Raw genomic sequence first — 16611 nt, 5'->3', positions numbered from 1 at the left:
ATTTCTACGTCTCGTTTTCATATTTTCTCTTTTGAATGTTTAAGTAACCATAGGCTTGTGTTGGAAGAATACTATGGAAAGAGGAGTTGTGCTGCTTCTTAGCTCATTTACTGAGTCACAGACCGGCACGTCTGCTCCTTGCTATTGTTGCTTAACTTTCCTTTATTTTCTTTTAACGATTTGGCGCTCGAGAGGCATAGTCTTAGGAAGTCATTAGGCTTTGGCGTTAGTCTTCTCCTCTAACTCTTTGGAGTTGGGGTATTGAGTCGATAATGTCATTTCACGTCTATGGCTTTTGTCATGATGTATATGGATAAGACAGAAGTAGCCCCGTCAACAAGTCAATTTTAGATCGAGTAGAATGCCGATTTTGAGCTCTCATTCAATTCATTTTGGGTGATTGAGCTCGATCAACTTGTCATTCTATGGCAGTATATTCCTAAACACTGTGAAGATCATATTTGGTCGATTATCACTTTTGTAAAACCATACTGCAAACATCTATTAAAGCTAAATTATTATCGATTTGTTTAGAAGTAAAAACATCAGGCTGGACGCTATAGAGAGGCGACGCATGATCCAATAATAAATAAATAATTCTTGGTAATTTATTATGTCTCAGGTCTTACATCTCGTTTTCTACTGCAATAATGAAAAAGTGTATTATAGAGGTGAGAAAATTACAGAAGAAACAAACTTATAGTCTATCAGTGATGAAATAGACGGATTGGGTTTTCGACATAGACTAGGTTGAAAGAATCAGCAGCACCAAAAACAGCCTTATCCATAACTGAACCAGCTGGTGCGGCAATATATTTGACACCAGATCTGACAGCTCTGTAAACGTTGTCTGGGAATGGAAAGAAAGCATCAGAAGATAAGGAGACATTAGTTAATTTGGACATCCATTCTTTTCTCTCTGCTTCAGTCAATGGAACTGGTATTTCTTCGAATTTAGATTCGTATTCCGATTTTTCAGGGTCGTCAGTTGGGATTTGGCCTGTAACGTATAAATCAATAGCATTTGATTTCTCTGGTCTCTTAACACCTTTAGCCCATTTAAATGCTAATACTCTTGGATGCTGTCTGAACCACCAGTTATCAGCCTTATCACCAGCTAATCTAGTACAATGAATTCTCGATTGTTGTCCTGCACCCAATCCAACGACCATACCGTTCTTAGCGTAGCATACAGAGTTCGATTGAGTGTATTTCAATGCGATGGTGGCAACTGTCAAATCAATAACAGCTTGTTCTGTTAAAGCTTTGTTTTCAGATACAATTTCACGGAAGGAAGACTTATTTATGATGGCATCATTTCTCTTTTGCTGTAAATTGACACCGTAAACTTGTCTTGTTTCAACAGAATCAGGGATGTAGTTTGGATCGATCTGTAAGACACAATATTTACCACCTTTCTTTTTTTTCAACATTTCCAAGGCTTCTGGCTCAAAACCAGGAGCGATGATACCATCAGAGACTTCTCTTGAGATGATTTTGGCAGTGGGCACATCGACAATGTTGGACAATGCAATCCAGTCACCAAACGAAGACATTCTGTCAGCGCCACGAGCTCTAGCATAGGCAGCAGCAAGAGGTGAAAGGTTTTCGATATCGGAGACGAAATAAACCTGTTTCTCTACATCAGACAATGGAATACCAACAGCTGCACCTGCTGGGGATACATGTTTAAAAGAGGCAGCTGCAGGTAAATTCAAAGATGCGGATAACTCTTTAACTAATGGCCAAGAGTTCAAAGCATCCAGTAGGTTGATATAGCCGGGAGATCCACTTAGAACTTTGAAGGGTAGTTCTTCTTGCAATGCTACAAAAGCTTGAGCTGGCTTCTGGTGAGGGTTAGCACCATAACGTAATGGCAATTGTGCTTTACCTTCGGAGTACTGCTTCCTAAAAAAATCAGAAATCGCAGCATCATAATCCGCAGTGTGTTCGAATGCTTTCAAAGCCAATCTATTTCTCAATTCTTGAGTGACATCTCCTTCTTCGGTCAATTCCGACAAAAAGGTTGAATAGTCATTTGGATCAGATAAGATAGTAACTCTAGCATGATTTTTAGCGGCAGCCCTTAGTAAAGTGACACCACCAATATCAATTTCTTCAACGGCTTCAGCGACAGTAACACCAACCTTGGCAACGGTTTCTTTGAAAGGATACAAGTTGCAGACAACATAGTCAACTTTATCAATGTTCTGCTTCTTCAAATCTTCTTCGTCGCTCTCTAAATTTCTTGCTAAAATACCACCATGAACAGCAGGATGTAAAGTTTTAACTCTTCCACCTAACATTTCAGGTGCATGAGTAATGGATGAGACATCATCAACAGGAAACCCAGCTTCACGAACCATACGTGCAGTACCTCCCGAGGCCAGAATGCGAACTTTTTTTTCAGCCAATCCTTTGGCAAGGTCTAACAAACCTGTCTTATCATAAACCGATAGGATAGCAGTTTTCTTGAACTCTGACATTGCAACTATATTCTTATTACTGTAATAGAATTTGTGCCTTCTGAAAGGATACTTTATCTAACTCTGATTGTTAAACTGTTGAACAATTTTTTTCTCCGTTTCTTGAAGTCTCTATCTTCAAACGACAATCTGCGACAAAATATGATAGTACCTCCAACAATTGAAAGAAATAAAAAAGGCTATAAACGCAAAACGTCGTCACTTAAACAGTTCCGAGAATTCTTAAATATACAATCGATAAAATCACCAGGAAAAGATCAAGTACTTTGAAGTGCTCCCGTGATTTTTTTTTTCCAATATTGTGCAATGCATTACATTCCATTAAAATTAATGAGCCAATGCAGACGAGTCAAAAAAAAAAAATCAAAAAAGGTTTAACCTCCATAAAAAACTAACAGGAAGTCACTCTTTAATAGACGTCGACCTAGACGTGGGTTTTAAAGCCTTTAAGAGTTCGAAAATAAAAAAAAAGGTTGTTATAGGAAAAGAGTGCTATAAAAATTTTATATACAGCGCTAAATAATTCTTTAACGACCAGATTATTTTCTGTATCTCCACAAAGACAAAGTGTTGTGCTTCTTCCAGATCTTTCTTCTACCAGAACTGGTGTTGTGGTATCTGTGACCTTTGTTAATACCTCTGGATTTCTTACCAGTAGCGGTCAAACCTCTAGCTTCACGGTGCTTGTGAACAGGGTTACAGATCCAGTTGTAACGAGCATCTCTTCTGATAGCTTTGTGAGATGGATCAACAAGAATAACTTCGAAGTATTTGTAGGTGGAGTCTTGGTTAACCCAGTAGGAGTTCAATACTCTCAAGTTAGCAGCACGACGACCAACTCTTTCCTCGGCAGTAGCTCTCAAAGCTCTTTGGTATTTCAATTCGTTGACACCTTGGTTGGTTGGCTTACCGTAGGTAGCACCCTTTGGAACAGGTCTCTTTCTGTTACCACGTCTAACTCTGACACGATAGATAACGAAACCTTGCTTGGCCTTGTAGCCCAATCTTCTAGCCTTGTCTGGTCTAGATGGTCTGGAAGCTCTGTGAATGACATTCTTTTGTCTGTATTCCCAGACTCTGACTCTTTGCAAAAATCTTAGGACATCAGATTGCTTCTTTCTTTGCAATTCTTCCAAATACTTGTAGGCACCCATTGCTGATTGATAACTTGTTGATGGTTCCTCTAAACAAACAAAAGACAGAACTGAATATGAACTGAATTGTAAAATGATATGCTAGTTTACACTATATATGATGTGAAAAAACTATATATGGAGACGACGATGCTTGCCATCGTCGTCCCGACGGTATTTGTGAAAAAAAAAACTGAACGTTTGCGTCTAGCGTTCTGTGCCTTTCACATTATCCGGGTAACCGTACCAGTTTTTTCGCACCAGCGATTTTTTCTATTCGGGTAACCCTAGGCGCTGATTTTCCTTCCTACGTCATTAGCGAGCATTTCTGCCGTTAATGCACACCATTATTGAATTTGCAAGCATGATGCGCAATAATAGGCATACGAGGGCATCTTTCGATCTCAAAGGAATTTTTCTGGTATTTAATTAAATGAGACCTAAAATTAGAAGTAGCTTGCAGCCTGACACCTCGTGCAGCGTCTTGTTACAAGCCGAATGGGTTATACATTCTTGGCAACAAATGTCCTTAGCAACTGGTTAATAACTACATGAATCGTTATAAAGAATAAAATACTACAAGCCATTTCAATTATCGCAGCTAGTTCTCGATTTTCGAGACATTGCCGAATCAGGTAAAGAGGTTACGCCAAATATAACTGAATTGCATCAGAGACGGAGAGTTCTAGTAACTGATATATAAGTGGGATGAATAATTCATCTAAAACCCCGTGTAGTCGCTGTTCGTAGTTCGCAGGCATCATTTTCTCACAGTGTACAACACCAATTCCTCACATCGTATCATAGCAAGAAATGTCCAGTAGCGCTCACACAACAAACAGCAATTTAGTTTCAAACGGTGCAGTTGCCGCTTCATCGGTCAGTGCCTCTTCGGTATCCTCAGTCATGTCCTCGGTCAGCTCATTTGCTTCGTCGGTAACTTCTGCAGCTTCAAGCTCCGCATCGAGCGCTGCTTCATCTGCATCCTCCAGCTCCTCCAGCAGCAATGCTGCCTCGCCAAACATGGTTGCTCATCCAATCTCCTGGAAATACGGTATTGCATTAGGAGCCGTTGTTGCAGGGTCTTTCGTTTTAGGTGCAGGTATCTAGTTCCCGAGGGAGTCCTGTAACTGTATTTTATAACGGCGCACGCGGATGTGCCCTCTATATTGCATCAATAATGTGTACGTCCAGGTATATAACTAATGATTTGTGAGAAAAAGTTTACATAATTTGGACCCATGTTCGTTTTGATGTTTAATCCGGGGTTGCTGCCCTCTGTACGTTTGATTCCACAATGAGGTCCATTGCAACAACCCCAAGGAAACTAGAGGTCGACGTTGTCGTGCTCTTACTAAATTAAGTTTGGAAGTGACATCATATGGCTTCTAGTGGTCTCTTTTGAATGGAATATCCTAGTGAGGTTGGGGGGACTCTAACTTGAGATATGCGTTTGTCTTCAGTTTTATGAAGAACGTATCTTAAGCCGATTAGACTTGCATTGGTAAGCTTCTGCTTTCCTCCGCATTTATGCAACGAACGCAGGGTAGGTGAAAAGCAATCTGGGGCACTTTCTAATTTACCTCATCCGCACATTCGCCGTTATATATTTCGCTATTTAATAACAATGTTGCAACTAACGTGTTCCATCCGTGAGGCTCTGAGATTTTGGAACGCTTGCGACTCCCAATCCTAGGATAGGTACATTAGACATCCCGAAATGTAGATTGTTGAAATTCAGGATTCATTTGTAGATACAGTTCTAGTACACAACTACCGATCACTTGGTCACTTGGTAGTCACGTTACTTCGAGATAGTTAGCTGGCATCGGCGATATCGCCATTCTGCCAGAATTCTCGGATTTTCGAAAAAAAATCAAAAGTGATTTTCTCGTTTTTTCTAGAAAAAAAAAGCAGTCCGCAATTGGTATAAGATAAGAGATGTGACAATCTTCAATATTAAGAGAAGAAAAATGCTACGCGTTTCCTAAAATATAGTTGAAATAAGAATTAGTAACGATAGGTGAACGCATTCCTATGCTATTAATGTTGGAACATTTTACGCTGGCTCATACGTAAGCTACTTGGACGAAATATACAATTTGTTAGATAAGATTTGAAGGATAGTATCTTTCTGGTATTGCGATGGGTAAATTTATGGAACTATATAATATTTTGAATCTGCCAGCAGAGGCAACAACGGCGGACATTAAGAAAGCCTACAGGATTTTGGCGCTGAAATATCATCCCGATAAGAATAATCATTCTGAGGAATCAAAGGCAAAGTTTTTGAAAGTATGCTCTGCGTATGAGATTTTGAGCGACAACCATAAGAGAGAATTATATGACCAGTATGGGACTACCGATGAAATCGCAATTAAGCAGCAGCAGCAACAACAACAGAGAGGGTTCATGGGAGAATCATCGTTCTTCAGGTCAACTGGTCCCATGGGGATGTCGCCTGGTGATTTGTTTTCACAATTTTTTGATAACGTATCTTCTATGCCTATGCCTGGATTTGGAAGTCGTAAGAGCAATATGTCGGGATGGAACGTTTCCGTACCATCTCAATCATCAAGCACGAGTCGTGGTCCAGATATAAGGCATTCTTTGAACTGCACATTATCAGCTCTTTATTATGGTAAAAAAACAAAACTAGGCCTTAATAGGCGGCGCATTTGTCAAAGTTGTGGAGGCCTTGGGGGCATGAAAAAAAGAGATTGTAAAAGGTGTCAGGGACAAGGTCAAATCACGGAGACACGCAGGATGGGGCCCATGGTGCAGACCTGGACACAAACTTGTCCGGATTGCGGGGGTAGTGGATATCTAATGAAGAATAGCGATCTTTGCAAGGATTGTCATGGAGAATGCTATATTAAAGAGCGTAAAATATTTGATGTTGAGGTTAAACCGGGTATGAACCACGGCCAAGCGATTTTGCTTCCAGGAGAAGCTGATGAAATAATAACTACAAGCTATGGCACTGAGAAGGTTGTGCCAGGTGACGTCGTTATAACAATCAATCAGGTGACAGACCAAAAATTTCAAAGATGTAACAAAAACGGTTGTGATCTAGTGATGAGACACTGTAAAATACCACTTTTAACAAGTCTCTGCGGTGGTGAAATTTATATAGATGGACATCCAAACAACCGACTTCTCAAGATTTCCATCATTCCGGGCGAAATCATCAAGCCAAACTGTTTCAAAAGCGTTGAGAACATGGGGATGCCCAGGTATATCAATCAAAAGGATAGCCAGGGGAACATAATAACGGAAGGTTACGGCAACCTTTACATTCAGTTTGAAGTCGACTTTCCAGATAAACTCGAACCAGAGACTGTTCAGAATCTGATGCAGGTTCTCAAAAACGATAAAAGTGTAAAAGATCAATTAACGTCACAGGAAAGTACCGTTTACGACAGGCTGGATGATTGCATTGAAATGGAAGACCACGTTTTAAGCGATTTCGTGCCAAATTTCAATGACATAAACTCTACGCATAAAAAATCAAAACACAACAGTGGAGACAAATCCGGCAATAGGAAGAGAGCTCGTGACAGCTTTGATAGTCAACAGGATGACCTGGAATTCGACTCCGATTGTAGCTCATCTAACGACAGGGATAAGGCTGAACCTCAGGATTGTACTATTCACTAAATATTCGTTAAATAGGGCAAGGATTACATATATATCAAAGAATAGCATCGTAATGAGTGAAGTGGCTGCACCACATCGGCGGCTAAAAACGGCTGCGCTATATGGTGGGTTACCCGACCCATCGAAATATATATTTATATATACATATAGATAAATATATATTTCTTTGGTTTTCGCATATGCTTCCACACACAACCTTCCCCGATACCGCTATATATCAAAAAATATCCCCTGCGAATCAGAACCGTCTGCTCCCGCTTTTCCCCCGATATTGCATCTAGTGCCTGTCGGGATCCAATTACGAAACTGAGCTCAAACTAAGCCGATATTCATAGTTGATATATGCTTACCAGCATTACTGTGACCGAATCGCCTCTTACCACTGCATCAGTCCATCAGAGAATAATTTGATCTAACATGGGCCTGTCTTCTCGTGAGAATCTGTTTTCGTAGGGTCGTCAATCTCAATTGATGTGTGATATAGGTGATCAGCCGCACTTTATTAAAAGCTAGACGGTACCCGGATTCGGACTTCCGTACATTTTTTGCGTTTCGCGAATTGCTTTTACGGTGGGAAGGTGATGAAATTAACGGATCCGATTTAATAATTGCTCTTCAGATGTGTTATTGCTTGCCCCTAAGTTCTCAAAGTTTGGAGGTAATGAGCGGTTAATTATGCAAGCTGTGTGGGTCAAAATAGTCTTATTCAGAGACAAGTGCATAGAATCGTATTTTGTCCTCTAACCCTTAACGAAAATCAATAACCCCTCCCATTTAAGGGGCGTATTTATATAAGAAAGAGTGTTCGTTTAATATACTTTCCCATTAGCCAACATGTTAATCACAGGTTTGAAGAAGTAGGTTTGAGAACAAGCAAACAGACACGCAAGAAGCGAACAAACAATTGACGTAGCTAGGATATATACGAGATGTCAGGAAGATTGATAATGGGAGGTGCTGCCGCTGCAGCTGCGGGCTACATGATATATGAGTATCAACAGCAAAATGAAAGAAATAGAAGCGCGCTAATTCCCCCAAGTACTGCAACTCGAGACAGGAGCAGCGGTGCCACCGTAGATGAAAAAGCGCGTGCTTTGAGCAAGGAGGTCCAGCAACGGAAGGACGAGTCTGCGAAATGGATCAAAGAACAAGCTGAAGAGAAGAAGAAAAGTGTCAAAGACGAGTTTGAACATCAGAAAGCAGCTGTCCAGTCAACCGCGGCAGATACTTCAAAGGATGCCTCAAGAGGTTGGGAAAGGATCAAGGAAGGAGTCAGTGAAGACGGTAAGAGTATCAAAGAGGCTCTACTAGGCTCCGATGATGATAAGAAGGCAAAAGACCATAACAAGTCGATCTTCAACAGAAGCTTCAATGAGGCCGAAAGAGCTAAGGCTATTGCTATCGGCGACTACGACAGGGTCAATAAAGAGTTCAATACTTTGTTGGCAAGATTTAACGAAAGTAAGAAAGGTATGTTTGATTCCGGTGACGCTCTTTTGAAGCAGCAGCTAGACGATTTTAAAAATGTCGTCAAGGAGAAGAAAGAAGCCCTGGATAAGGCTTCTAAGGAGTACGCGGATTACACGAGACACAACTTCAATGAAATCTCCAACAAGCTGGATGAACAAGATGAAAAAATCAGAAAAGAAGGCGGATTTTTCAAATGGTTGACCAGGACCCCAGTCAAAGGTGAGAAGGAAAAATCCGGTAATGAAACCAATTCAACCAAAAACAACCCACTTGCTGGGTTCGGTGAAAATGCTGCATTTTTCAGTCAAGAGCAAATTGAGGAACAATTAAGAAACAAGGAAATTGGACCAAGCGAGGCTCAGAAAAGGCTTGATGTTTTGAAAAGACTGAAAGAAGAGGGCTGGTACCAACATCATCAAGGTTCTTCTACCGATGAAGAAATGGCTAAAGCAGCAGCAAAGGGTTTGTCAGGATGGGGAGAAAGTGCTGCTCAGTTTGCTCAAGAAGAGATTGACGAATCGAAGAGACTTGCAAATAAGGCCAGAAACATCGCTTCCAGAGAAGATGCCTCCAAAGCAGTCGACGACGCTTGGAAAAAGTTGCAAGACGCAAAGAAAACTGTTGATGAGACAAGTTCAAAGTGGTGGAGCAAGGGCAAAGAGAAAACAAATGAGATATCAGATGAAGCATCTAAAAAGTATGCTGAGGCGCAAAAAAATTACGAAGCCGCAAAGAAAACACTCTCTGATTGGAGTGATAAATCCTCTGCCAAATTCTGGAGTAGTGCCGACGATGCTATAAGAGTTGCACAAAATGCAGCTGATCAGGCCCGTGACAAAACTCAGGGGAAATTGCACGATTCGCAGGATAATGTTGAACAAGAGCAATTGTTAGAAGAGTAGATGATTCGAGAGTATCATCCCTTCGTATTAGCCATTATGTCCTACGTTTTTTCTCAACGGTTACAAGTCAGTAAAATACATATTCAAGAATGCATCAGTAAATAATGTAATTATCAAGTTACTTACGAAACGATTTCTGCATCATCTGTAGCTGTCTTGAAATTCGCAATCATGCGTTTTGATACCATGCGGCTTCGATAGAGATGTAGAACTAAGTAATGACGTGGTACCCCGACATTGTTACCATCAGCAACTATCCTTTTCGCATGTCTTCCTCTTGCTCCCATCTGAACTCCACTTGTACTCCTTTCGTATATTGGAATCTAGAATCAAACTGCTCTTGGGTGAAACACCACTGATCTCCAGGTGCATCGGGTGTCTTGGCATTGCCAAAACTTTATTATCATCTCTTGATTACCTTCTGGCGTCATCGTCATGAAGCGACGCTAAGGTGCCTACCTGATCGGGTCACGCCATACGGCGTTTTCTTATAATGATGCAAGATGAAAGATGTGTGACCACGACCAACAAGAGTTTCCGACCATTGAATGGCACTAGCAGTGAGGGGCTAAAGCAAAGGTGGCTCACACCCTAATATTATAGATCGTCATCGACTCGTGATTAAGGTCACTCAATAATCATTTAGTGGCAAGAGCAAAGGAATGTACTGATCCGTAAAGATACCTGTATCACCAACGAGGAAGCATCAAAGATTTCTTACCATTTAACGCAGTTGACTCATAAACAGTTATAACACTGCTATTTCGAAACCAATTGTACACGAACAGATACAATTTAAAGGAACGAAATCTGCGGCAAGATCCGTAATTTTAATTTACTATTATAGACTGCAATACACATGTCAGAAGAGAGGAAACGGGAGGTACCGACTCCGCTCACGGTGAAGGATCATGAAGATGACAGTAAGTTCTTGAAAGTTACTCCCAATCTATTCACGCCAGATAGATTACATTTGTTTGATTCTCTAGATCTTTATGCCTCTTTGATCAAATGCAGTAAGAACATCGAGCAAGGTGAGCGATTGCACAATATCAGTTGGAGAATTATAAATAAAGCGATGCTTAAGGATCGAGATATAAACAAAGATAAGAAACGAGAGGGTGTTAAGAATTTGTACTATGTTTTAAACCCCATGACCAATAAGCATCAAGTAAATCAACAAGCACAGCATCAAGCACAGCAGCAGGGGAAACAGCAAGGAAAACAGCAAGGAAAACAGCAACTGCATGAACGACAGCAGAAGGCGCATTCGCAAGATAATCTCGCCAGGTCTCATGTATCAAGAATCGGAAGCACCGGCAGTAATAGGCAGCAACACACACCTTTGCGGCTTCAGTCATTGGAACCATCTCGAAAAGAGGCCCCGAACACTTCTTTATTCACAGCCTCAAAGCAAAACAAATCTACGGGTGCACTCACACATACATTGTCCAATCATCACGCACACTCAACCCATAATAATATCAATCAGAACTCTAATCATCAACTTAATCACCATCATCATCCTTTTCATAGCATCTCGAAAAAAGAAGATCCACAAACTATTGTCAAAGGTTTTATTCCAAATACACTAATTACTGGTACCAAAGGTGCTAACTCAACAGATGGTTCCGCTTCTCAAAAGGAGAGATCAAAGAATAATGTAGATGACTCAAAACAAAAAAAGAACACTTTTTACATTGGAGCAAGTCCCTCACCCGAGCCAGGAGCTACAAACACTTCGACTTCACAAAAAACGTTGATTTCAAGACAAGAATCGCTATTTGGTAAACAACCAACCACTGAGGTTAACAATGGAACATCTGCAAGTAATAGAAGTACCTTGTTCTTCAGTAGCGAAGATGAGGATGAGGATGATACGGATTGGGATGACGATTCACTTTTGTATGATGAAGAAGAAGACGATCATTTCGATGATGAAGAAGAGGACCAATATTATAGAAGACAATGGGATAAACTCTTGTTCACAAAGAATCAAGGTCATCATTCTTCTAGTGCTGTTTCCTCGGGTAATGTTACGCCGACATCTACATCTTCTCATGATCCAATAAAAAGAAGTTTGCTCAGTGGATTGTTTTTAAGTGAACATGTCAATCACCACAACAACGGTAGCAGAAGTCAAAATAACTCTAATGAGAAATTAGATAATGAGAAAGATCCTTCTTCCACTCTACAAAGGACGAAAACATCACAAAGCTTAATGTCTACTAGTGTACCTCACACAGGTGCAAAAGAAATATATAGTCAAAGAGCTACTCTAGAGACAAGCAACGTTACAGCTGTTGGATCGGTTACTCCTCCGCAAAGGGTGGCATCTACGAACGGCGGATTACCGGCAGCACTTTATAGGTCAACAAAGTCTGCTCGTGGTAGTTTCAGTAGCATAATTTCCGACTCAACAAGGCAATGCTATACAGGTGAATCGAATGCTCCTCCAGCGGCCCAAACTATCCTTCCAACCGCTCTCACAACCCATATGTTTCTGCCAAATAATATTCATCAGCAACGTATGGCGGCGAGTGCCGCATCAGAAAACTTGGGGAGGAAAATTGGCAGAAATGAGGCGCATTCCTTTATAATGCATGAATTCAAGGAGAAACAAGCACGGCGAGAATCTATGGATATACCATCGAAAAATAGAAGCAAAACGTCTTTGAAAACCCGAGTTGAGATCTCAGAGGAAGAAAAGTTTTCAAGAGTTTATTCGCGACGAAATTTATGAGACTGAATCAAGGTCAATTCAGGTAATTGTTTAAAGGCTATAGATCATATTTATAAATCGTTGTAGAATGTGTGTACATAATTTTTTTTTTTTAACAATTCTCGCTCGTTTTCTGTGATTGACATATGAAAAAAAAACGAAAACTTGGAAGCTGAAAAATAAAAAATTTATAATGCGATGAGGTAGACCACCAATTGTTGTGATCATTTTACAGGTTCAAGCGTCCAAGGTAAACTGAAGATTGATCATACAAATTATTGAATATGTTAAGAAGACAGGCACGTGAAAGAAGGGAGTATTTGTACCGCAAGGCTCAAGAATTACAAGAAACTCAGTTAGAACAAAAGAGGCAGATTATCAAGGATGCTTTAGCTCAAGGTAAACCACTACCGAGGGAATTAGCAGAAGATGAGCAACTTCAAAAAGATTTTAGATATGATCAATCTATGAAGGCATCAAACGATGACACAGAACGAATTGATGATGAATATGCAGCTACTAGTGGTATTAGTGATCCAAGGATAATTGTAACGACATCGAGAGATCCAAGTACGAGGTTGTCACAATTTGCTAAAGAGATAAAGTTACTTTTCCCAGGTGCAGTTAGGTTGAACAGGGGTAATTACATTATGCCTAATTTGGTGGGCGCTTGTATCAAATCAGGTACATCCGATCTCGTTGTATTACATGAACACAGAGGTGTACCTACATCATTAACAATATCGCATTTTCCACATGGACCAACTGCATATTTTAGTCTACACAATGTCGTATTGAGGCATGATATTATGAATCAGGGAAATCAGAGTGAAGTGAATCCTCATTTAATATTTGACAATTTTACAACACCATTAGGTCAGAGAGTCGTATCGGTTTTAAAGCATTTATTTTCACCTGGACCAAAAAAAGACTCTGCAAGAGTGATAACATTTGCAAACAGAGGTGATTTTATTAGTGTAAGACAGCATGTCTATGTAAGGACTAGAGAGGGAGTTGAAGTTGCAGAAGTTGGGCCAAGATTTGAAATGAGGTTGTTCGAACTAAGACTAGGTACTTTAGATAATAAAGATGCTGATGTAGAATGGCAATTAAGGAGATTTGTAAGAACTGCAAGTAGAAAAGAATATCTATAGAATTTTTTAATTAGATTTCACTCAATCTACTTTAAGCTTCTTAATTATGTTTTTCTTACAAATTTCTTTATAAAGCGTACATGAACATTTTTTAAATTTTATTGTTTTTGTCATCAAATAAGCTTTTCAGGATAAAGAAGAAAACCAAAGTATATACTGCCTGTGGAAAAAAACCGTGGCAAAATAATAATAAAAAGATAAAACAAAATCAACATGTTATGGTAAAAAAGATCAAAAGTTAAAATATTTTTTGAATATCGAGGCAAAAGTCCTCTTTCCACAAGTCAACAGATAACGAAATAATATGAATTGTGAAAAACAAAAATAAAAAATGTGGCAATCCTCAAACGATCGATTCAAAGTTATGCGATCAGTAAAAAATTAAGGATTAAAAAAAACAACCTTAAATTGGATATTAAAACTGAAGGGAATGGTACCGGTGATAAAATAGTCAATTTATAGCATTGTCTCTTCTATTACTTACCTTCTTCCGCAAAGCCTCCCCAACTGTTTCAGTTTGTAAGGTATCATCATACATCATTACATTATTGATTGAGTGTGGCGAAAAAGCTGATCCGCTTTCTCTCCTTCTTATAATTGATGGACTTATTGGATTATTCCCACCATTGGAATATGTCCTTGAAGAGTATAATGGCGAACCACTATTAATACTGTTTTGTGTTGAAGATCTTGAAACTCTTGGACCCAAGAATGTTGATGGTGACATAACGTTTGGTGAGGTTGTGGTTAAGGGATGAAAATTATCATCCTCGTCGTCTGTAGAAAGTTCTTCACTTCCACTTGATTCTATATGAAAATTAGATTTGCCAGATCTCTGTGACACTTTGGATATAGCGTACCGAGGATTAGAATTTGCATTCAGATTCTGGTTTATACTCTGGTTCACATTCAGGTTTGGATTGTCCTTATTTTGGAATTTTGATCCCTTCTCATTCATATCGTCTTTAACGCAACAGCATTTTGCCCTTTCTTGCTGCTGTGAAGAAGGTTGGTATGTTGGAGATCTTGACAAAACCGTATTTGAGTAATGCCTAGACAAATTTGATGTGGATGCAGAGGATGGATTTGAAACAGAATCACGTTTCTTAATAAACGGATTTGAAAAATTGGTAGTTAATGATGGCTTTAATTGATTTGGTCTAAGATGGCAAAGTGATGAAGAATGCGATAAAGAGGGTCTTCTGAAATTTTTGGCGGATGGGTTTGAAGCCATTTCGTCCGACAACATATCAGCATACGAGTAAAATCTTAGAGTTTTCGCATCTTGTTGCTGTCCACCGCCATTCGCATTTGCGGCTGGATTTGGGCTCGAATTCGAATTGGAATACGATCTTGATAGTCCTAAAAGAGGAGTCTGTGTAATATTATTATTGTAGTTGTTATTATTATAGGTATTGGTATTATTACTGGCATTCATGTTCTGGGAGCTGGTTATCGTAGCCGATGAGTTGCTCTTCGTTCTTCCCAACGCCATGTCTAAACCCAAAGTAGACGGTCTGCGCATATAGACGATGTCAAGGTCGTCCAAATCTGCGTTATCATCCGTGACAATCGAACAGCTCGCATCCAAGGCTGGCGCAACGAAGTTTTCCAAGGTGCGACGACGATCCAGCTTCGGCATAACAACCTCGGGAGAATGCCCCTCCGAGGGCGGAGAGTGTGGCAACGGATGCGACACGCTCTGTCTATGGCCCCCGGCACCGCCGCCGTAGAACTGTGGTTGCAGATGCTGCGAAGCATTACTGTACTGTCTAGATAGCAGACTCGTGGTGCTGCCGTGCTTGGAAATCGGGTTCGAGTTCATGCCCGCAGACACCATATAAGGGTCCTCCACGTTCCGCTCAAAAATCATGGACTGGTTCGAGTCGCTCAGCGTGGGCGACGGAGGACAGGTGCTGTGCATCTCGTCCGCATGGCTGTGTCCCTCCAACGAGTACGTCGTAGCCTGCGTACTCGAACGTGAAAGAGCTTCGTCGTTCATACCTCACTGCCTCTCTGTATCTCTATATCCTGTATGGCAACGCGCCTAGCTCTACTTCTCTCTTTGTTTCTCAACACCCTGTGCCCTGAAACTGCAGACGGATATCAACAATCGAAAACTGACACCCACTAGTCTACCTGTTCAAAGTCTACCCGTTCAAAGTCTACCTACCTTTCAGAAAACAGAACGATCTTCTACCAGTCGAGAGTACTGTAAACTTCAACGCTGCTTGCTTACTAGATAATCTACAAAGAGCAAAACAAATCCCAACTATCTACTGACTTTTCTGTCAAAATCTATTTGATTATCTACTGATACCCTCCTGTACTGCCACATTCCGAATAACCATATTATAAATTGTGTATAGTTCCATCTACAAGTCATTTAAAACGCTCATACACATGCTGCCACATAAAGCGACAAAAACACAAAAACTGGACATGAAATCGAGAGCGAGCGCCTCGGCCGCCCATTGCTGCAGAAGGAGACAACGCGACAGCAGCACAACAACACCGCATTTGGGTTCCTCAAGAGAGCTGATCCTATTTTGGGTTATCATGCAGGGTGTCAGGGTGTATGTTTATGTTTAGCTGCTGCCCACAGTTTTCGTGCCTTGAGGATTTTTTGGCTCGACTGCGTTGTTTTGATTCGCCGAGGATGAACGAAGGATTGACAACAACAGGAGGCAGCGGTGGACCCCGCGGCAGGGGGGGCGCCCCTTTTTTCGTGCGTGGCGACTGCGCGGACGCGGCACAAGGCGCGAAGGGGGGCGAGGGGTGCGAGCGGTATTTTTGAGTTTCAGATTGTCGCAGCAACCAGCCTCCAAATGTCCCGATCGCAACTCGGGCGGGTAACGGCATTTTGCTGTCCGTTGATCCGTGCGTCAGAGTGTCCGTCCCCACGCCTGTGTGCGGCCCGAGGCAGCTCGGGAATTGTCGTTGCCTCCGCCCCTTTTTTTGCGGCCCAGTGCGATAGGAAACTGCACGGCGAGCGGTGCCACGCGCTGGAGGAGATAGCTGATATCGTATAGGGCTCCAGGTGTACTGCCCGTGTGCTGTGACATCGGTGAGAGGGCAGGGTAA

General features: G+C 41.0%; 8 protein-coding genes across 8 annotated transcripts; 5 read left to right on the top strand and 3 right to left on the bottom strand.

Moving 5' to 3' along the window:
* Positions 1-707: 707 nt before the first annotated feature.
* HG535_0D02770 (uncharacterized protein) lies at positions 708-2486 on the bottom strand (the record flags this gene model as incomplete). The annotated part of the gene is made up of 1 exon (XM_037288402.1): positions 708-2486. One exon carries the CDS (start codon positions 2484-2486, stop codon positions 708-710), a length of 1779 nt encoding a protein of 592 aa, XP_037144297.1.
* Positions 2487-3025: 539 nt separating this feature from the next.
* On the bottom strand, positions 3026-3640 carry HG535_0D02760 (60S ribosomal protein eL15; the record flags this gene model as incomplete). Its single annotated transcript, XM_037288401.1, has 1 exon — positions 3026-3640. One exon carries the CDS (start codon positions 3638-3640, stop codon positions 3026-3028), a length of 615 nt encoding a protein of 204 aa, XP_037144296.1.
* Positions 3641-4432: 792 nt separating this feature from the next.
* Positions 4433-4729, top strand: NCW1 (Ncw1p; the record flags this gene model as incomplete). The annotated part of the gene is made up of 1 exon (XM_037288400.1): positions 4433-4729. The coding sequence occupies one exon, from the start codon at positions 4433-4435 to the stop codon at positions 4727-4729; it is 297 nt and encodes a 98-aa protein (XP_037144295.1).
* A 1035-nt stretch (positions 4730-5764) lies between these two features.
* Positions 5765-7279, top strand: APJ1 (Apj1p; the record flags this gene model as incomplete). The annotated part of the gene is made up of 1 exon (XM_037288399.1): positions 5765-7279. One exon carries the CDS (start codon positions 5765-5767, stop codon positions 7277-7279), a length of 1515 nt encoding a protein of 504 aa, XP_037144294.1.
* Positions 7280-8208: 929 nt separating this feature from the next.
* On the top strand, positions 8209-9651 carry HG535_0D02730 (uncharacterized protein; the record flags this gene model as incomplete). Its single annotated transcript, XM_037288398.1, has 1 exon — positions 8209-9651. One exon carries the CDS (start codon positions 8209-8211, stop codon positions 9649-9651), a length of 1443 nt encoding a protein of 480 aa, XP_037144293.1.
* An 859-nt stretch (positions 9652-10510) lies between these two features.
* Positions 10511-12394, top strand: MKS1 (Mks1p; the record flags this gene model as incomplete). The annotated part of the gene is made up of 1 exon (XM_037288397.1): positions 10511-12394. One exon carries the CDS (start codon positions 10511-10513, stop codon positions 12392-12394), a length of 1884 nt encoding a protein of 627 aa, XP_037144292.1.
* A 263-nt stretch (positions 12395-12657) lies between these two features.
* IMP4 (snoRNA-binding rRNA-processing protein IMP4) lies at positions 12658-13527 on the top strand (the record flags this gene model as incomplete). The annotated part of the gene is made up of 1 exon (XM_037288396.1): positions 12658-13527. The coding sequence occupies one exon, from the start codon at positions 12658-12660 to the stop codon at positions 13525-13527; it is 870 nt and encodes a 289-aa protein (XP_037144291.1).
* Positions 13528-13978: 451 nt separating this feature from the next.
* On the bottom strand, positions 13979-15529 carry MLF3 (Mlf3p; the record flags this gene model as incomplete). The annotated part of the gene is made up of 1 exon (XM_037288395.1): positions 13979-15529. The coding sequence occupies one exon, from the start codon at positions 15527-15529 to the stop codon at positions 13979-13981; it is 1551 nt and encodes a 516-aa protein (XP_037144290.1).
* Between the last annotated feature and the right edge of the window lie 1082 nt (positions 15530-16611).

Source organism: Zygotorulaspora mrakii, chromosome 4, assembly GCF_013402915.1.
Source record: "Zygotorulaspora mrakii chromosome 4, complete sequence".
Lineage (NCBI taxonomy): Eukaryota > Fungi > Ascomycota > Saccharomycetes > Saccharomycetales > Saccharomycetaceae > Zygotorulaspora > Zygotorulaspora mrakii.
The sequence above is the reverse complement of the archived record's forward strand: the minus strand, read 5'-3'. Positions and strand labels throughout refer to the sequence as shown.